This window comes from Macrobrachium rosenbergii, chromosome 59 (assembly GCF_040412425.1).
Source record: "Macrobrachium rosenbergii isolate ZJJX-2024 chromosome 59, ASM4041242v1, whole genome shotgun sequence".
In the NCBI taxonomy this organism is placed as follows: Eukaryota; Metazoa; Arthropoda; class Malacostraca; order Decapoda; family Palaemonidae; genus Macrobrachium; species Macrobrachium rosenbergii.
The window spans coordinates 10,538,375-10,560,931 of record NC_089799.1 but is presented as its reverse complement, the minus strand read 5'-3'; the positions used below and the strand labels follow the sequence as shown (position 1 = coordinate 10,560,931).

The 22,557-nt window shown below is 37.1% G+C and overlaps 2 protein-coding genes across 8 annotated transcripts in view; one reads left to right on the top strand and one right to left on the bottom strand.

Moving 5' to 3' along the window:
- The window catches only part of LOC136837473 (acylphosphatase-2-like), a 275,757-nt gene that overhangs the window by 157,947 nt on the left and 95,253 nt on the right, over positions 1 to 22,557 (top strand). The window lies entirely within an intron of this gene.
- The window catches only part of LOC136837471 (uncharacterized), a 50,705-nt gene continuing 42,187 nt past the window's right edge, over positions 14,040 to 22,557 (bottom strand). For 4 of the 7 annotated variants that reach the window (XM_067102255.1, XM_067102254.1, XM_067102257.1 and 1 more), the window contains exons 7-9: positions 19,618 to 19,998; positions 15,572 to 15,689; positions 14,040 to 15,082 (exon numbers count right to left, since the gene is read on the bottom strand). In XM_067102255.1, the coding sequence (XP_066958356.1) occupies positions 14,950 to 15,082; positions 15,572 to 15,689; positions 19,618 to 19,998 (632 nt within the window). In that variant the 3' untranslated portion in view covers positions 14,040 to 14,949. The remainder of the gene's footprint in view (positions 15,083 to 15,571; positions 15,690 to 19,617; positions 19,999 to 22,557) is intronic. The other 3 variants (XM_067102261.1, XM_067102259.1, XM_067102258.1) reach the window with 2 other exon arrangements.

Genomic DNA, 22,557 nt, shown 5'->3' with positions numbered 1-22,557 from the left:
CCAGCCCTTTTGGAACTACTTTTTTTTTTTTAGTAAGTCATACCCATCTGCCTAGACATCGGTAGAAAAAAAAAAAAACCAAAAGATAATTTAGGCAGGAAAGATAGGCCTTAGTTAGGAGTAATACCATAACAAGTTCCTATACAGAATACCTGCTATAAAAATCATATAAAGAAAATTTAAAATTTTACGATAAACTTTTGTGACGTCGGCTCCCAGGAAAATTAAGATAATAAAGTAATCCCTAAGGAAGTCAAGGCGACGCATCTATCTGATTTTATTAAGATCCATGCCATTGTGCATTTATAAAATCTTTGTTTACATGTTCTCAAGCAGCAAGAAATTAGCTGATTGAAAATCTCTCTCTCTCTCTCTCTCTCTCTCTCTCTCTCTCTCTCTCTCTCTCTCTCTCTCTCTCTCTCTCTCGTCATTCAAGTAAGCATTCCCTAACCTAAGTGTACGTGACCCTCTTCAAAGAAAGAACGGCCGACACTAGGCTAATTAATTCGAATACAATAAACCAAATAAAAGAAACACCTCTGTCCCACAATAGATGAGGACAAGTTAAGAGTAATTACAATACAGTGATAAACTGTCGGTCACGAGTGAGGCCTGCTATCCAGACCGAAGCAAACAGTAGTTTTCACCCTCTGAAAAAGAAGGCCAGCACTGGGGCCGGTACTGGGACCAGCCACTCACGAGGATCTTTAAAGAAAAAAACCCAAATTCACTTTATTCCACAGTGCCAATAATTTGCAGCACTGTCATCACTTGAATAGCTTACTCTCTCTCTCTCTCTCTCTCTCTCTCTCTCTCTCTCTCTTCTCCTCTCCCTTTTCTCTCTCATTCGATTGTTGCACTCTGCAGGGTGTAGAGTGCCTTTCCTCCCATATAGCCTAGTTGGACTCCAGTAGAGGTCCCTAGGAACACATTGGCACCATAAGTGCCACTAAAAAAAAAACAAAGGAACACAGAAGAGAAAGGTTCTTCTGGGGACCTAACCTGCACCAGTGCCTAGGGATACTGAGTGCCACCAGTGTGACCTGTACACGGCACACCCAAACTACAGTGCCACCTTTTGAAAGGGTGCCATGTCATTTTGAAGGACACTTCCTCGCTGCCCAAATCGCCCAGTCGACCGGTTAGAACGCCCTTCCCCACCAGAACCATGGCAGCAGAGCATTATAAAACCTTCCTGGGGCTGGGGACGGCGGCAGGTCTCACCGGCTCGGAACTTACCACCTGGGTTAAGGAGCAAGTGGACGACTTGGCCAAGCGAGAAGGAAGAAAGACTCGAGCAGAGGAAGTATGAAGCCGAGCAGAGGATGTATGAAGCCGAGCAGAGGAAGTATGAAGAAGAAAGAGAAGAAAGAAGGAGACAGCAATTAGAAGAGGAAAGCAAGCAAGAAGACAGCATGAGTTAGCCCTGCAAGGAGAAAGAGCTCGAGCTGGAAAGAGCCAAAATGGAGAATGCCGAAGCTATGGCTCGACATCAAGCCTCCAGTCCTACACCTGCTGCATCAAACGCTCCAATTTCGAGCATCAATTCCCTAGTCCCCAAGTGGACTGAGGACGAGCCAGAAGCATGGCTGGAGGAGATCGAGGCTCTTTTTCGATAACTACAGCACCACGGAGACGGAGAGAGCCTTAATACTAGCCAAGCATATGGAGGAAAAGCCAGGCAGCGTCGCTCACTGGAGAAGAGCCAGAGAGGTAACATGGCGGAAGTTCGTAGAGTCATTACAAAGGCCTACGAGATAACCCCAGAAAAATGGAGACAACGGTTCCGAGGTCTTGCCAAGGAAGTCGGCTGGTCTTGGACAGAATGGGCATGTCACAAAACCCAGTCCGGTACACGCTGATTCGACTCCTTGGCCTGCACGACGTTTGAGGATCTCTTCAATCGGACCATGCTGAAGACCTCTTCCAATGTGCCAGGGCCCCTTGCGGTATATCTTAACGATAAACAGCCCTCCACACTTATGGAAGCTTGTCGCATGGCTGATTCGTGGGAAACTTTCAATCAGTCGCATAGCACCTCTCAGAAGCGAATCATCCCTCCGGCCTACCTCTCGAACTCACTCGCCCAAAGAATGGACTGCCTAGCAAGACCCTGTGCAACTATTGCAAGAAGGGGCCACGCTGAAGCTGAGTGCCGATACAAACTCGGCACTAATAAGCAGCCTAACCCTACCAGCCAGAACTCCGCTCGATTCATCCGCTCAGCCTCTCCTCCAACAGTTACTGCAGGCCACCAAGCCCATCCAAAAGGCCCGTGCAAATCCTGTGGGCTGCTAGCCACTACAATGCTGGATCTCCGGCCTGTCCACATCATGTCCCCACCACCAAATTTGTCAACCTAATCAGCACTTCATTTTCTGCTGCTGGTCCGCACGGATCCTTTACCCCGAGAGACTGGAAACCCAGTTCATCTCGGTGGCCCCTCTTCAGAGCACTAGCCTGCCAGTGACCCTTCGGTCACAGTAGACACGCCGCGCAGATATTAGCCTGATCGCCAGGGCCCAAGTGCCAGCGGTGCCGTGGTTGACGAAGAATGCGGTGGGAAATGGAAGTGGTTAGAGGGCCACACCATCACCGTTCCCACGGTCCAACTCCGGTTATGACGCCTTGGGCACGATACCCCACCGCTCGGCGTGGTAGGTGGGAATTCGGCCGAGTGGTCTTCTTGTTGGGTCGGATCTTTCTGCGGAAGCCCGTTACCAACGCCACTCCGCAGCCATGTTACCTCCTCCACGGAGGCCCCAGTTGTAACTCCCAACAATGACAAACCTCCACCTTCCGCCCCACCAAAGTGGTCGCGGAAGGCGCCACCAACCTATTTCAGGCCTAGCCCTCTCCAATCGCGAAGGGCTGGCCCACCAAGTCCTCCCCCTCCTTGAAGAGAGATTCAGGAGAGCAGTACCGCTGCAGGACGTGCAAGCGGGCAGACCACTCCACAAATTGGGAGGGCTGCCCAAGCAAGCAACGCCCAGCGGACACCCCAGAACAAAACTCTAGGAGGGGGCTACGATCTCCTGCTGGGGCAGGAATCTCTGCCGCAGCCAACCAAGTCGTCGAGGTATTGCACCTCGGACCCCTTGTCAGGCCTGCCTGACCCTCAACTGCTGCCAGTGCCCTTGCGAGCACTGAGCAGTGCCAGACTCCGTCCACCACGGACGTTGAGCTACCAATGGAAAAGGCCCCTATGCCGGGTCTAAATCATGAGGCGAATCCTCCTCCGGGAGATTTAGGATTCCCCATGCAGTTGATCATCGCGACTGGAGAGCCTCCAGCACCCGAAACTTCTTCTTTGCAAAATTCTTCTTTGCAAAATTTGACTCCAGGGGATGAACCCCTGGAGGATCGAAAGGGTACCCCTTCCTTGGAAGACCAGGAACTGGCATCCTCGGACGCAGAAGTCGAGATCGCTCTCGCTCCGGTTGTCGCAGCAGCCGGAGTAGGGAGTCCTCCCGCAGCTTTGCAGTTGCCCTGACTTCGCGCCCGCTAGCCCTTCTGGCCTGTCCCGAGTCGGTGCTCTCATCACCTGCTGGGCCAGCTACTGATAGGCCTTGGAGGAACCCGAAGAAGAAGAAGAAGGGGCGGAAGAGAGCCCAGTAGTTGCCGAGCTATAGCTCATCCTGGCACTAGTGCCCTCTCGGCACAGTGCCCTAACATCTAAGAGTGATCCTGGCCCCTTGCCCAGAGAAGGTAGCCAGTGTGATCTCTTCCTTTTTATTTTGTACCTAGCCTAGGCCACCTTAAAGTACAGTACATCAATTTAGTAACCTTGTTCCTTCCACTTACCCACCGAGCGCAGTAATCATGTAAGTAGCATAACTAATTTCAGTAATCTTAACTATTGTGAAACGAGCCACAATGCTCGTGACACGCATGGCCTAAGACCTCAGTGAGGCACCCATTTATCATATAAGGCAACCCTCATGAATTAACTAGTAAATTTTAATTGTATTAAACATAAACCATGTTGTAATTTAGTAAGAATATTAACTCTTATGTTGGTGCTATGGTCGGGTTAGGATAGGTTAGGCTAGGAAATATCATAGAATGTACCACTAGGCTAGGTCTAAAACACATCATGATTGTAGGAGGTAGCCTATAATAACCGTGAGCACCTTCCAGTACTATTAGAATTAGGTAAAGTAGTGAATATAGCTCGTATCCTATCTAGGGTTAGGTAGTTCTGTAGCTAGGTAGGCTAACCAGGACTAATCTGCTCAGGGAAGGAGAGTAACCTACGAGAGGCGAACAGCTTGCTTAGTATAGACCTTCACGCCCGAAAAGGGAGTAGAAGGCCCTCTTAAGGGGGGGAGCTTTACAAATATTACTGCTGTTCGCCCTCGTAACTTTTGATTGTAAAAATATCAGCCTGACTGAGACCAGGAAAAGCATTGTCTATATAGGGCGTCTTCAGTTCAAACCTTAACGTCCGTTGGAGAGTTTGGATAGGTAAGTTAGGCCTTTCACCCTATAGGAAAATTTCCCATATCAGCCTTAAGAATAGGTGGTCCTAAGGTCCTTTTTCCTTCTACCTGTCTCTTGGCGAATGTTTTTAACAAGAACGTGGACACCTGGTGGTGACTGTTTTCGACCCAGGCCGGTCAGGGAACTTCTCAGAGAGAAACTAGGTGCGTCTCGGGCAGACGTCTGGAAGGTGGCCCTGTCCCTTTCTTTGTCTATTATATTTTAGTGAATGGTGGAGCAAGAAACACTACACAACTTCATCACGCCCGTTGTAATGCGCACAACGTTCGTCCTTCAGGTAGAGTCTGTGCTGTTGAAACTTCGTCCATTCTTTTAACCTCTTTTCTGTATTTCCAACTCTTTTTCTTTGTTTCATTCTCCAGCCACCATTGAAGGTAATCGTGTTTGAAGTCTAGATTAAGCCAAATTATTATATTGTTAGCTTCAACCCGTTATTCCAGTAAAATACCTAAGATTTAGGTAAGCAAAATCAGGTCAAGTCTCGATGCTTTGTATGCCTCAGCGTCGAATGTTTGGAAGAACCGCTATGTTTAAAATCAAATTCATCTCAAATATTCTTGTTAAGGTTAATTACGCTTAACTGGCGACCTTGGCTAATTAACGACTGTCTTTGAGGTTAACTTTTGGCTTCAAGTGGCAGGTTACGTGTAATCTTGGTTTGCAGGGCCGAAAAAAATTACGTAAATTGAATAATACATGATCAGCCAAGACCTCACACGTAACAATATATATATATATATATATATATATATATATATATATATATATATATATATATATATATATACATACATATACATACTTGCATACATATAGGTAGCTGACTGATGTACAGTTTATATGTATATATATATATATATATATATATATATATATATATATATATATATATATATATATATATATATATGATAGGAATAGAAAAATTAACATTGTTTAGCGTTCATTACTTTGTTTAAATTTTTTTTCTCATTTTTCTGTAGAATTTCCTTCCCTCCTTAGCCAATATCGAAAGAAAACTACAAACTCCAGAAATTCAGGTGAATTCGTTTAAAAATTGAATCCACAGAAGTTTTTCTTTCCTACATGCTCTAGTTGTAGTGAGTAACGTGACTGAATTTTCTTCTTGTTTTTTTTAGATTTATTACAGAATATGGAATAAGGAAATAAAACGTGATGATTGGGAACTGAACGTCGTCGCAAAGGTGCCAAAGAACGGAGACCTGACTGAATGTTTGTGAGCAACACTGGAAAAGACATAAATACGAGTTTGAGTTGCGTTTAATGTAAATAAATGCACAGAACATCAATTACAAGAGAGTCGTGTAAGTAGTGAATTTAAAGGTTTTGCAGTAAAAGATGGAATAAATTTTACGATCCTGGCTCTCACGCCATTATTTCACACACTCATCCAGTGGCAGTTAGCACATGTTTCTATGAAAACGTTTCGCCTTCTACTGTCAAGCTTTGGAATTCTTTCCTAATTGCGTTTTCCCTACTCATTTTAAGATCCCGATCTCCATTAGCATATTTACCTTGTCTGCTATTTTTCTTTTCACTCCAAGTCTGGCCAAGGAAATGGTCTCTTTATATCTGAAATCTGTTAACTCAGGGATGAGACAATATTGCGAGTCAGTGAGATTTGTGTATTAGTAAACATTTAGGCCTCTCAGATCCCACATTTACCTTAAGTAGACATTCTAGTGGATATAGGGATCCTAAAAGGAGTCAGGGAAAATGTAAGTAGGAGAGAATTCCAAAGCTTATCAGTAGAAGGCGAAATGTTTTATCAAAAGCATGTGCTAACTGCCACTGGATGAGTGTGTGAAATGATGGCTTGAGAGCCAGAATTATAAAATTCATTCCATCTTTTGCTGTAAAACCTTTAAATTCACCATTTACACGACTCTTGTAATTGCAAGTGCATTTATTTACACTGAACGCACTTCATGCTCGTTTTTATGCCTTTCTTTCCCAGTGTTGGTCAAACACATTCAGTAAGTCTATTTTCTTTGGTACCTATTTTTGTCCCAGCTGAGGTATGGATGACCGCGTGAATTTGTCTCCCATCTCCCCTGACTTGCCATTCATTTTCGTCCGCACTGAATGAGAATTGGTGTGCCCGTCGAGCTATTTCGTATCGAACGGACAAAGACTCGGGCCAATTAAAGAGGACCCAGGCAACGAACGGCCGGCTGAATGGGAGAGGGAAAAGGCCCCTTTCTCTTCCGTGATTTGATTAGGAGATGCTTTTGTGATGTCTTCCTTTATGGTGTTAGTATTACTATTATTATTATTATTATATTATTATTATTATTATTACTGGAGCACAGCAGGCTACTACGACGCTACGACAAGTTATGTAGATATATTTTGTTGTTATTATTATTATTATTATTATTATTATTATTATTATTATTATTATTATTATTATTATTATTGTTCAGTAAATAAAACAGCATATTACTGCGGCAAAGCAGGCGACTACGACACTGCGACAATTCTGTAGATATACTTTGCGCTGTTAATAATAATAATAATAATAATAATAATAATAATAATAATAATAATAATAATAATAATATTATTATTATTATTATTATTATTATTATTATTATTATTATTAAATAAATTTTCATATTACTGCGACACAATAGGCAATTACGACATCGTTATGGACAGTGTTGGTAGATGTACAGAATAAATATAGAAGCGATTGATATAAGTCTGTATCTTATAAGTACGGTGACTAATTACAATGAATTAGCCGTACCTATTTAGTATTAAAACAATTATCCTTTTTCATGTAATACCTGTATTATAAAGTGTATGTATCTTATTCTGTTTACGCATAGTATCACTCATATCTTCACATGGAAACATTCGATGAACTCCACGGGGAAGAAAAGGCAATTAGTGAGAAAAGAAAATCATAAAATAAACGTTGGCCATTCTGGTGTGTTATTTAACTAATTATGTGAGAGAGAAGGACTTCTTCCGTATTATTATTATTATTATTATTATTATTATTATTATTATTATTATTATTATTATTATTACTAATGCTGAAGAATACTGAATCATAATTTACACCTAAGTTTTATTTATTGCCATTTTCTTATCATTGGTTTTGTCAGGCAAGCAAATATTATGTATGTTAAATCTGAAATTAAATAATTTTACTCAGTTATTTTTCATTCTTGTGTAAACGTCCATGTAATATTTGCTCTAACACCTTACTGATAGAATGTAACAATATGTTATCGTTAGTTTTTTGTTATATATAACCCAGTTTCTTTATTTTTGTTTTCATCATTTTCCAAATTTTTCTCTTCCACTTTCAGATAAAGGGGTTAGATTTTTTATTCACCTAAATTTTCAAATGAATCTTTAGTTATTTCGTTATATATTGCCAATTATATATGATCCATTTTTTTTTCATTTTTGTTTTTTATAATTTTCTAAACTTTGGGGTTTACAATTTTCAGCTTCCCCTTTCATCTAAAAGGGTTAAATTTTTTATTCGCCTAAATTTTCAAATGAATCTTAAGTTATTTCGTTATGTATTGCCAATTATATGTATCCAATATTCTTCATTTTTGCTTTTATAATTTTGCAAATTTTGGGGTTCATAATTATTTCTTGCTTCCCTTTCATTAAAGGGCCTAATTTTTTATTCACTTAATTTTCCAAATAAATCATTCGTTATTTCGTTATATAATGCCAATTATATGTAATTCATTTTTTCATCTTTGTTTTTATAATTTTATAAATTTTGGGTTTTACAATTTTTCGCTTCCCCTTATATCTACAGTAATTAAATTCTTTATTCGCCTAATTTTCCGAATAAAACTTTAGTTATTTCGTTTATTTCTCCCCTTTGCAAGATTGCCATACCCGACACTCTGAAGGGAAAATCTGACGTTTCCCTTTAGCCGACTCTTCCGGAGGGCTTCTCCTGTTTCCTGGGGTCACTCTGTCTGTTTGTCTGTCTGTGTGTGTGTGTGTGTGTGTGTGTGTGTGTGTGTGTGTGTGTGTGTGTGTGGTTGGCCAAATTCTAACCATAGATGCTGCTCACCTACAAATGCTAATTTTCCGCTTCAAGTGCTGGAATTCTCTCTCTCTCTCTCTCTCTCTCTCTCTCTCTCTCTCTCTCTCTCTCTCTCTCTCTCTCTCTCTCTCTCTCATGCTTTAATAAATATTAGATTTACTGTCTTTCTTCTTTCTCATTACATACTTACATACTTACCCTTTAGCATACACACTCGTCGTGTATAAATCTTATTGATTAAAATCTATTTTCGAAAAATCATTATGTTAATGTATGAAAAGAACCTGACTATTCTTCATGCAGTAATCTATGCAAATCTCCCTAATGATCTTCATTAATGAAGGCTTTGTTCGGAAATCATATTTTTCCAGTTTCAGTAAATTTGCACCGAGTTGACGAGAGAATTAAATTTGTTGATTGCACTTTTTTATTTTTATTTTAATTTTCCAGTATTTAAAAGGACAGAATGCCACTCGAGGAATTTAAACGTTCTTGAGACATGTTTGTGGTTAACTGCAGCAAGAGGTGAGCTTTGGGGAATCTATATCAAACTTATTGTCATAAAGAATCTTTTAATGTTTCCTGTGTTATACTTCGAATAGTATGAATTATAGTCCAAGCAAAGAAATATGCTTGCGAATGACGAACTTGAGTTTAACTTCTCGAGTTAGTTTAGTTTGTCGGTTCCGTGAAATTAATGATGATTTCGTAAACCTTTATGCATTTGGAAGTGCAGACCCAAACTGTATTTTTCATTTGGCTTTTATAAGAACTGGTGATTGATTGACTCCTGGGTTTTCTGTTATTTTTCGAAGATTAGCAGCTACAATAGAAGGGGTTCTCCGTACACAAGTTGAAGAATTGGTAATGAAGAACTTTCGTATTACGCTTATGGTATCATATCTCACTCTGTCCTAATATCAGACTCCTAATGTTATTATTACGTTTATTCTTAAACCTGTAAGATTTTTTAGACGTGGTTTTGTCGTTCTGTCGTGATTCATATCTGTATAGCAATATAGAGTGTAATAGCGTTTTGTATGTAATTTCAGGCGTATTCGATTTCCAAATCTTATTTAGTCGGCCCACTTTTGATTTGCATGCCTTATTCCTACACTAGATTCAAACTCAAGAGAACTGATATTAGATATAATTGTTCCAAAGTAGTTAAAAGGCTCAGCCTTCTGTACAAGTTCCATCTGGTCTTCCTGAATGACTTTTCATATTAACCCTTTCCATTCACAAACATCTAAGATGTCGAGTGCATATCTCACTGATTTATTTCCTACCTGCTGCAACTTTCTAATATGACTGTGGGTCATATGTTCCCATTTTCTATTTTTAATTATCATGAACCCGTTATTATGCTCTCTCTCTCTCTCTCTCTCTCTCTCTCTCTCTCTCTCTCTCTCTCTCTCTCTCTCTCTAAGGACTGCAATTATGCGATCATACTCGAGATTAACCGTCCGAAAAACCTATTTTACCGGCGTCAGAAAAACTCATTTGATTTTCATTATTGCCGACTTCCTACCAGTAATTGCATGCTTAGAAGCATGAACGCGGTCCAGTGCAATCTCTCTCTCTCTCTCTCTCTCTCTCTCTCTCTCTCTCTCTTCTCTCTCTCTCTCTCTCACACACACACACACACACACACACAAGACGAATGTTCATAAAACAGGTGACTGCACATCCTTATCTGTACCACACCTGAAGGTAAAAACAAAAAAAACAAAAAATGGAGTGAGTTGCTTCCCCGAAGCTAACGTTCGATACTTCCCTTGAAAGAGGAGGAGGAGAGAGAGAGAGAGAGAGAGAGAGAGAGAGAGAGAGAGAGAATTCCATAGCCTTAGGATGGAGCAAAATAAAAGCTGAAGTCAAAACAAGAAATATTGGGGTTAAAAGAAACAAGTAAAAAATGCGCCGAAGTTTCTTCTGCGCAATTGAGTTTTCTGTACAGCGTATAATGCTGTAGGAGCTGCGGCCCGTGGAACTTTCAGCCACGGCCCGGTGGTGGCCTGTCCTATAGCGTTGCCAGACGCGCGATCATGGCTAACTTTAAACCTTAAATAAAATAATAACTACTGAGGGTAGAGGGCTGAAATTTGGTATGTTTGATGACTGGAAAGTGGATGATCATCATACCAATTTGCAGCCCTCTAGCCTCAGTAGTTTTCAAGATCTGACGGCGGACGGAAAAAGTGCGGACGGACAGACAAAGCCATCTCAATAGATATCTTTTACAGAAAACTAAAACGACGGGTCATGACCTTTCAGTATACTGAAACGTATATTATCATAAGAAATTCATGGACATAAACTCCTGTCAATGAGAAAACCATCATGTAAAACAAGCTTTATTCAAAAAAGGTTCATCACAAACATTTTTTGACAATTTGATAACAAAGTAACACTGCCCTCACCTTCATAACAATAGATAATAAATATGTCTCTACATTCACAGTACTTTAGGCATAATTCATATAATTCATAAATATGAAACTATCTTTACCCAGTAAATGACACGTGTGAATTTTTACAAATATTTTATGCAGTCTTGTAATCTTCAGAATTTTTTCAGTTTTTTTAAGTCTAATGAATGGTCATACTATTACTGATAATGTTATTTTAGTGTATTAAATCTATACTATTACAATCATACAATTATTGGTACATTTAGGTAAAGCTTAATTTCCTTCATATATTTATATTCTGCCTTAACCTAATGGACGAAACTGATAAGGTCAACATTTATATACACAAGGGATTAACTTATAGTTTTCATGTATTGATACCAAATCAAAGTGCCATCTATATAGCCAGATTTTCTTATTTTATACCAATTGAGAAAATAAGACTTCTTAAGATTTGTAGTCGTTTTAGAATTCTGTTGAAGTTTTTTAAAAAAAATTGTAGAAATTTATTTATCTTTACTAATATTTTATATAAACAGTTTAATATCTAAAGAAATTTACCTGTGATTCTTTATAATGTTCGTCTCCTGAATTCTGTCATCAACTGATTTTGCATCAGCAGATGACTTAATTACAAGCAGTCTCATTAGAGCTTGGAAATTTGGTACAAAGAAACGTATAGACTTTTCCAGAATTCTCTTGATACGAAATTATTATTTTTCTTCAATTATGCTCTAACAGAGGACGAGCTTCCGAGAATTCAGTCCTTCGTCCATGAATAAATTACAAACTTTCAGAATAAAAAGGTGTTTTAAATCATATATATATATATATATATATATATATATATATATATATATATATATATATATATATATATATATATATATACATATATATATAAGTATATATATCTGACCTTCATCTGTATCGATTTTCTATATTATATATATATATATATATATATACATATATATATAATATTTTTCGATTTTATCTTATATATATATATATATATATATATATATATATGCATATACACACATATACAAATGTATATGTGCATAATTATATATAAAAATATTTATAAGTATATATATACACATTACATATATATACATACAGTATATACTGTATATAAAAGATAGAATATGGATATCAGATGAAGGCCAGATGTAGGCCAACCCGGCCTCGTTTCTGGTCGGTTGTTTTGTCTTGTTACGATTTGTAATTAGAGCGGTATTTATTTGTTAACTTCAACCTATTTCATTTATATGAAATGGTGTGACAATATCCTTCATCTAATACGAAATTGTCATGAGAGTGCATGTCCATCCTTACAATTGCAGTTTTTTCTGTAGACTAAAAAGGAAAATAATGGCAATAGAAAACTGTATTGAGATTCATATGCACTGAACTCAAGATAAGTAGTCTCGCTAAATTCCTGAACTTAGGAAATTGATCAAAATACTCTCAGATGTTTGAATTGGTAATATTTACAGACTGTTTAATTGTAAATGATGTAAGACGAGGCACCAAAATGAAACTTTAACATTCCCCCTGAACACTTATTATCAGTACAGGCATACACTTTTTTTATGTTTTTTCTAAGAATGTTATGTTTTTATGACTAGAAAAATATCATGCTAAAGATCCCACTCAAATTCGAATTGATAGTTTTGTTAATTGTCTTTTGAATAATACCAATGATAGATTTTTAACGTAAGTGAATTAAGCAGACTCCAAAGAAAACATTTACTTGATTATGGCTTCATTATTATATGGAATATTTTCGTGACTTTTTGACTGTTATATGAAAGAGACTTAAGTGGTCACGAAAGAAAATATGGACTTAATTGTTACAGTTATACTGAATTGCAATAGCTTGAAGACCCTACGTCATTCTGTTGGTATAGTGTACTTACATTGAACAATCATTTTTACGTACCATGTTTGTCCAGTCAAAAATAATATTTATCCTGTTGATAAATATCAGTGCACTGTTTCTTAAGTTTGCTATCAGCATAAATTCTACTAACGGTGTTGTAAACATAAATCAAAGTGTCGCATATCTAAAACTTAACTACCTTCACCTGCTCCATACTCTTAATGATTATCTTACATTACAAATTAACTTTTCTTTCTATTGAAGAGACGCCAAATCACTTAAATTTTTCTTGGGAGTCAGAAAGAAGTGTAAGTTGAGGTTTATACACAGTATATATTTTTCCTAACTCAAAATAGTCGGGATTATTTTTTTTTTTTTTTCAGAAAATTAAGTGGGATCCTAATCTATCTTTTTTTTAAGACATTAACAAAACTCGAATTTGTTCAGGATTCCCTTAAGTACAAGTTCTCCTCAAATTATCTGATGCTTGAGAAAGTACTGCCTTAGTTCTAAAACATATTTACAGTTACGAAAAGAAACGTTCTACAAGTAAATGCATTTCATGTTCTTATTCTATGTACAACACCATGCTAACGATATATACACACAGATACACCTATGTACGTCTACGTATGTCAGTTTTCTGGGGAAATTATAGTTATTTCATTAGCTTTCTTTCAAACTCTTCAAAGTGACCTACTCAAGACCTTAATTGGTTTCATCTTTACGCTCTCAGACCGTCCTTCATGAATTCCCAAGATGGCAGTTTTGGGAAGTTTGGACTTTCCTGTGCAATTTTTTGATAAAAAAATTATTAATTCCAATGAAATGTTTTTCTTCGTCTTCTTCAAGGGGAAACTTTACTTTCGGCCAAAGTTGTTGGTAAGAAGAAAGCTGCTATTAGCATTCAGTGATTGCTGTCTTCATTTCTTTAGTGTTCAGAGCAGAATGGTTTGCATGACTAAACCAGTGAATGAAATATGAATGTATATAAATATATATATATATATATATATATATATATATATATATATATATATATATATATATATATATATATATATATATATATATACTGTATATGTATATATTATATATATCTGTATATGTATATAATATATATATATTATATATATCTATATATATATACTATGTATATAATATATATATATATATATATATATATATATATATATACGTATATGTGTGTGTATTTTAAGTTAAGGATGTTTTTTACTGATAATTATATGCTGTATTTATTTTTATCAATTTTTTCGCAAAGTGATAGTTCCTTTCGTTGCTTATGGCATTATGCTTGCATGTGCGTTTCCCGTGCATGCTGCAGATTACACCCGTATTGTGCTTGCAGTCAACTGTAGTGTCTCATTAATGCAATATGATAGAAGCCCTTCTTTTACGTGGTCTCTCGTGCCTTTCATAATGATAAATTGAGAACTGCCATTGAGAGAGTCAGCTAATCTTTGCTATGCGATTATTCAAAAGTGTGAATAAATTCTCCTTCGTCCTATCTTCATGTAATTATTGGAATTAGCATACAATGGCAATAACTGTATGAGTGGTTTCGAAGTCTCATATTAAATTTATACAAGAATGCGTAAAATATTTTACATCGCCAACGTAATATGTTGCAGTTGCTTTTATATTTAGAACCCACTAAATGTTCCATTCACAGTTACTGCTTAAATTTCCCTAGAAGTTCTTTTAAAGGTGAAAATATTGTCGAAACACCCGCTTTTTGTCACAAAAAAAAAAGTATAACGAAGTTCTTCTAACATATGTAAAACCAAGTGAGCAAACCATTTCAGTCTCGCGGGAAAAACAATCAGAAATTATTGACTCAAAAAGACGATCCTTAGAAACATCCTATAAACGCTCCTGTAAGAAAAATACAATCCTTCCATTAATAAACGACGAAGGAAGAAAGAGTTCCTCGAGTTCCTTCACGTATGATAAACATCCTATGAACGCTCCTATATGGAAAACACAATCCTTCCCATGAATGAACGGCGGAGGAAGAAAGAGTTCCTCGAGTTCATTCACGCAATCAACTGGATCTTGGTCCTCGTAGGATTATTTTAGACGCTCCTCTCATACTGCGTTGGTGTCGTAGCTGGGGTTGTCGTAGACCTTGTCGAGGCGATAGGATGCTGTCCTGGGGTTGTAGGTGGCGACAGCTGCAGGGGGGCTGTCCCCGTCCCTGAAGGGGAACTGTGAGTATCATTATTTCAGTATAATCAATACCAGAAAGTCCTATTGTTTGGTATCATTGTTGGGGAGCGTGAGGCTACTGGGAAAGCAATGCGTACTTTTCAAGTCATTCGGGCTGTCGTTTTGAATGTAGGCCTAATTATGAAAATACCGGTTGGATTGATTGTTTAGTTGGGAACATTGTTTATATTGTGCATATAGAACTGAGGATTTGTGCATATCTTTACTTCATTATAGTCTAATGTGTCGGGAGTTACTGGGAAAGCAATATGCTTTTCAAGTCATCCGGACAGTTGGTTCAAGTGTAGGCCTAATTCTCAAAATGAAGAAAATCCCTTAATGCAATATGTACAGTAGTTTAACTCTTTGATCGCTCATTTTAGTATTTTTATTAGAAATATGAAAACTTCAAATTACAAACGAAATTAAATTTTAAAAGAGGGTATGATGTCAGCACTAAAGACGCATACAGTGATAAAAAATACTTACTTGCACCGTCCTCTGACAATCAGTCCCACGATGGCCACCAGACATGCGCAGAACAGGGCCAGGAAGACGTAGAAGGCGTCCCAGATTGCCTGAGCCACTCCTGCCAGTTTGTTGACGTCTGAGAAAGCAATGAAAAAGAACGAGTCTTGAAAACATGTTCTGTTGAATAGCAGCATTACGAGCAAGTAGACGAAATCTTGGGGAAAATAGATGCGCCAGGCAGAGGTACCCTTTGAAAGCACGAAGCGATAGGGAGATAGGTATCTTTAGAGGGAGGCTTTTCAGAGCTTCATTCAGTCAGGTATAAAATAGGATGTGCATTTTGTAACTACAAGTCGATGCTTATCTCATATAATTTTGGTTAAATAAATCCGTTTGATTTACAGTATTTCTAAGATTTAGTTTATTTACAGATTTGAATACGAGTACAAATTTTTTCCGAGTCAGATAAAAGATTAATTTTTTAATATACAGCATTTACAGACATGTTTATATTTATATTATATATATATATATATATATATATATATATATAAATATATATACAATATATATATATATATATATATATATATATATATATATATATATATTGTGTGTATATATATATATACACATAATACGTATGTATGTGTAGAGTTTCTTTTATATAATTGCAGTTATAGGGTTAATTTGCTGTAATGCCGTTAATTATAACTCCTGACGTTTATAGTTCATGACCGAAATATTTCCGTTACTTGATAATTGCAACTACCAGGTAATTTATCGGAAAGATTTACCATTAAATGGATTTATTTATTTTGTTCTGTTTACTTCTTTCATTTTTGTTTCATTTTATTCTCTCGTTCTTTCATTTAAATATTTGTTTATTTAATTTTTCTTTATATATTGGTCAACTACTTCATTCCTTTATTTATTTTATTGATATATTGCTCTTGTATGTCATCTGCTGACTTATTTTCACTTTTTTTTTTTTTGTTTATGCTTTGCGTCCATGATTTTTGCCGTTGGGAATTCAGCATGAGTTGGGAATTCATCATTATTATTATTTTTATTTTCAAGTATTCTCATTATTCCCGTAATATTAATTTAACGTACAGAATATTCTTTATCGATAATTAGATGTGGTCCAAATCTTGAGTAAAATTTGCATAAATACAAGGAAATACAGAACTCCGATTTTATTCATTTGAATTATGTCCGTATTTATAGATTATTTTGTTATGGTAAATTACCGAGGAATGTAATAAATATACTTATTGATGATGATTTCGAGATATGTACTTATCTCTTTTCCTCGGCTTTTTTCATAGCTCCTTCTTTTAATTCAAAAGTGTTAATAAGGTAAATCCCGCTTGCTTATCTGTTCTAACCAGGTACAGTGGAACAAGGTTTTGTACAGGGTACAGGTTTGGTACAACTTTTGATGCACCTTCCTTGTTCCGTTGCCCAACCCGTTTATGTCACGAGGAAGGATGTAGTATATAACGTCTCCTTCAGTATCATAATTCTGACTGAAAGAGACTACGTGAAAAGTTTAAGCCAATGTCTGGATCAGTTTTCTTACTGAAAAAGACGTGGTACTGCAGGTTTACTTCAATGTCTAGACAACTTTCTCCATCTGAAAAATGATAGTTGCTTCTTGTTTCGTCACCATCATCTTCTTCATCATCATCACTTCCTCCGACGCCACGTGGTCCCAAGGGCCTGACTGAAATTCCGCCACTCATCTCCAGCCTCCAGTCTCATAATTTACATCCAGGTAGGCCTAGGTCTTCCAACTCTTCTGGTGCCTACATGAGCCAGCTGACACTGCCAAGTAGTACTCTCCCAGGAGTGGTTCGAATGACATGTCCAAACCATCTTCATCACTCTTTCATCATTATCTTATGTACATATGGGAGGTCATCATGTTTTTCCAACTAAAGGCTTGGTACCTTCTCACTGCTTTATTGTTCTCATCAGTTTCTCCAGTTCCTTCCCTAACTAGATTCCTCAAAGAACAAAGATGTATTTCGGGGTATCTGATCCACATTTCTCCCTCTGTTAAAGACGTTTGTTTCATTACACATTTCTTGATATTTATGCAACAATAACAGCGAAATTTATTATGTTTCTTTTGTTGTTCACTATTGTTTTTCATAATGAAGAACCGGTTATTTGTCATACCTTTTCTAGTATAACTTTCAGTAAGCTTTCATCAGAAAAAGTAAGTTAACGTTTAAGAACAAATTTGTTTATCCTCTTGGGGTGATAAATTTTGAACTGACCAAGGGAAAATGTCCATATTGTACAATGCATTGGTGTTTACATCAATAGCATGTTGATAAAAAGTTTTCCTATTCTGGGTCTTCAAACTTTTTACGGTTGAGAAGACAGAGCTGAATCATTTAGCATAGGTAAATTCTCTGAGAATGAATTAAAGACCCAGAAAGATTATACATGTGAAATCAAAGAATTGCATAAATAGAGCGTTTTTGGGGAGAGAAATTCAAATCGGCTAAAGCAAAGAAAATCACATCTGAAAAGGCGACAATAATCTTGAAGGGAAAGCGTTCTGAAAATATACTTAAAAGTAAGGATTAGTCCAAGAAATTTAAAAACAGCAATAGAGTAAGATCACCCAAATAATCATAATGAAAAAATACTGGTTCTTGATGCAGTTTTCATTACAGGAAGAATATTCTGGAAGGAAGCATCTACTACTCTACTTTGCAGTGAAACAATCCACGCTGCCAGTGATGACAATATAGTCCGCTCTCAGCCAGGTGAAGTAGTCTACTTTGCAAGTGCGATAATCTTGGAGCAAGTGAGGAGTCTAGTTTGTAGGTGAGGCTTCATAGATTTGTCGCCAGTGACCGTAACTTAAAACTAAGACACCAAGGCATGATTGCACACTGCTACTACTGTGCGATCTAAAAGCGTTTCAAAGGTCCTAGTGAGTTTTGTGCTTCGTTATTTAAGAAAATAAATTCAAGACTTCTTCAAATCCTCAGTGTAAGAATAGTTCAATTAGCTAAGTCATAATTTTCTTAAGCATAATCGTTTTAACAATCAGTTAATATGTTTCAGTATATGCAATGAAGATGGACCTGAATTGGAGTAGACCAATACTTTAAGGTTGAATTTGAGTAAATGTGTCTTAGGAAGAGAACATTAGCTAATTTGGAGATCATGGTGTTTTACCTATCAGTCGTCTTTTATGTAATTAACATTAAGGTTTACAATCAAGTTAATAGTGCAAGTGGTGATTATAAGGATGTTAATTAAGCATAGAACAGGAGCCTTGAAGTGTAGAGAATGTTCTGTATCGCGAAATCAACGAATACTGTACACAAAATTAATGTAAAGAAACAAAGAAGAAATCACAAGGAAAAGTGAAGAAAACATGGGGTGAAAAGAAAATCGTGGATTTTACTAAAGAAGTTGCATATCTGAAACAGGAAGAGAGTTGAGGAGAACGGGAGAATTTACCAGCGTCAAGATAAAGCTGGCAACTTAGTCTTCATGAATAAACTCAAAGAAGTGGACGGTTGAAAATTTATTCTGTAGCTGTGCTCTAGAAGTTTAACATTGAAGAAGACAAATAAAGAATCGAAAGGCGTTTGGAATGCAAGTTTGTTGGAGACTGGAGGAAGTGGAGGAATAGGTCAGATGATAAATGCACTACACTAGTCCTAAAATACTAGTTGGAGCTGGGTTTTAAGACAAAAGATCGAAGGTAAAAATTAGGAAAGAAAGGATGGGTCTACATTAAGGGTAATCATATAAACGGCTCAGATTACAGGGAACTGGAAAGCAATGGAAGTTAAGAGCCTGTCTATGGGAATACTTTAATCATGGTTTTGGCAACTGGTATCACCTACAGTAAGACTATTCTAGTGATTTATTAGCTTTAGTATAGTGAATACGATGAATTCTGTTAGAACTAAAGGATTTGAATTCCACGCCTGAATTTATGTTCCCTTATAGTAACTTGACGCAGTCACTGTGGTCTTGTAATCAATATACCTTGAAGTTGTCAAAACAAAAAGGAATACTCTTACTCTCTTCAAATGATGAGGTGTCAGAAATGCCACTTGGGTATCCTGACTTTGGGTTGTCAGGGTCTCCTTTTGGAGGAAGCACTGAGGCATTTTCTTCAGGTTCTTTTGTTCCGTTTGGATGGGACACTTCAGTCGGAACATGTATCCCGGGACCGTGTGTCAGGTTTGTTTCGGGTGGTCCTGAGACGTCACCTTGAGGGACGTTTGACACATTGAACTCGGGTTGTTCGCTCCACTGAGTTCCAGGGACCACAGTCACATTAGCTCCTTGAGAGTGATCACTCCAGTTCACTCCAGGGACCACAATGACGTCAGTTTCTTGAGATGCATTACTTGGTGAAGCTTCCGTAAGATTACTTGATGGTATTGCTGTAACATTGCCTGAAGAGTATTATGACTTAAAGTTAAGAATGTGGTGTTTTCAATGATAGGTGGTTGTCTTGATTTATTAACTTACTTTTCGGTTGGTATTAGCTAGGCAGATTAATGTTTCCTATATTCATTCTTGAGAGCTTTGTTTCTACTATTCTTTTCTTTCTTTCTAATGGTATGTTTGTTAAGAATTAATAAAAATCGATATCAAGTCTATTACTGAACGGATTCCAAATGGACTAAGTTATAGTATTTGGGTTTTAGGTATGTTCATAGCTGAGTTTGTTCTTGTTAGTTGTCAAATAAGAGGTAAACAATCCAACTTTCAAGTTTTTCCTTGTTTTTCTGCTTGGATTCATATGAACACATCATGACTGTACGTGCTGTCACTTCTGATCCAGATATCTTCACTTCTGGGGAGTATCTATATCCTGTGTAGGACCAACTTTAGGCCACTTGCTTTCTCTCCAAGAGTTGACTATCATCGTATCGTCAACATAAATGTTAAAGGCATCAGTTTTAATTGTAGTCACTCATTCCTATAATTCATTAAATGTTTGCATCAAGATGATCTGGCTTGTTGTTCTGACAGATCTTTTTGGAAGTGTCTTCTGACATAAAAACTGTTGCCTTCAATGAAGTCCGGATTTTCCAGGAGGTCGTTGTCTTGCCCTATAGGTACGACACAAAGGCCACGTCGTCATGTCAGTACTATCATTTGTGAGTGACTTAAGGTAAGTAACATCTGACGTTGGTCTTACACTTTTACTGCGAACACCTTGAGCATTAACGCCAAACGTTAATAATCATGACACATAAACTTTGTGAATCCTTCATAGTTGATAGTGAAAATCATATGAATTGTCTCACTTCTAAAACAGACCCGGTAATCGTTGGAAAGCTCTGCTTCCAGACAGAATCATCTTCCTATCACCAAGTGTAAAAATAGCTAATGGCAGACTTCGTAAACATCTCTTGCGTTCAGATGTTTGTTCTTGAGGAAACTAGGAAATATTTAGGATCAACTTCTTATTAACTGTAAAATAACAATGGAATTACCGTAAGTCTCTCGACTTGGAAAACATAAATCTGTCAGACGTGCTTTTCTCATGCATAACGAGTAATGCCTTAAAAGAATTCATTGCTGTTTACTTGAGTTAGTCTCCAGGGATTGTACTGGCCTTAATATTAGTCCAATGGTATCAAATAGCACATGGCATTTTGTGGTGAGTATATTTCCGATAAGCTTCTGAAATAAAGTTTTGAAATGAAATTCATGTTGCTGAGCATAACTGTATGCTCCTAAAGATACTTTTCAGTGCTTACCAGCTAATGTAGAAACCTACCAGAACTGGCCTCTGGAAATCTAAAACACTGATGACAGATTCATATTCTAACAGCAATTAGGCCTTTTATGGTGCAGTAAAAGGTTACTAGAGGACCTTTAGTTCAGAGTTGTCATCTATGTAACACTTTCCAGTTGTATTTCCTATTATGAAAAGGTAATCCAGTCTCTCACTTCGTTCAGCATATTGCGATTCAGATGACTTCAGATTAGTCTTGAAGAGATCACAATGATCAAATGGCACTTCTTGTTTAAAGATTTTACTCCAGTTTTTTTTTTTTTTTTTTTTGAAGATCTGTGTTGACAACCTTTTTCTTCTCCCATCCCGTTTTCTTTGGAGTTGGGTGGCTAAATGCATTTGAAAGCCCTTACAGGCGGTCTCTGCATTTAAGACTCTTAAATCTACATATTTTTATGCTGTTATCTTGCAGCATATTGCAAAATTTTGCTTCCCACTTGGAGGGAGTAATTTCAGGTTTTATGCCAGATTGCAAAGACTCCTTGACTCCCAGACATGTCAAAGTACTCATTAAAGTAATAGGTGGTTACGTCTGTTAAGGAATTTAACAGATACAAATATTTCTTGTAATATTTCATCCAGGAGACCAGGATCTTCATCTTATTGGTGCGTCGAAGACCACAAATTACTTTTTACCATATGCATCATTGTTCTTACATTCATATATCCTACAGTGAAAGTAAAAATTACTGAACAATATTACGCATTTCAAAGGGTTTATAATTTTACGCTGCTTTCAAGAGCAGGCCTAAAGCTATACTATTTATCTTTTGATGCTGCATTTGGGTCTCAAATGGACTTCAAGGGACTTGTTTGAATGCTCCCAAAGGCTTCATACAATGCTGATTGTTAAACATGGGACTATCTGCGTCTTGTGATTTTAGGCTTTTTGCCATTTATGCTATATAATACACTCGTTCTATTAGCAGAGAAGCAATCTTTTGTTCCGTCCAGATGGCATGCTTTATTTTCTTGTAGGTTTTTGGTGAGATTAGCTGCCGGTATTACCCGTAAGTAGATACTGGCCGAAAATGTTCAGGTCTTCTAGAGGATATTATTGGATATTATTTCTCCAGTTGCCGCGCAGTTAAACGTGACGATGAGATATTTCTGATATTTCTGCTAATACTATATTTTTTTTACTCTCGTCTTCGAGTAATGAAAAAGTAGTTGGTAGTCATTCGTTTCTCTGCCTCGTGGGTTT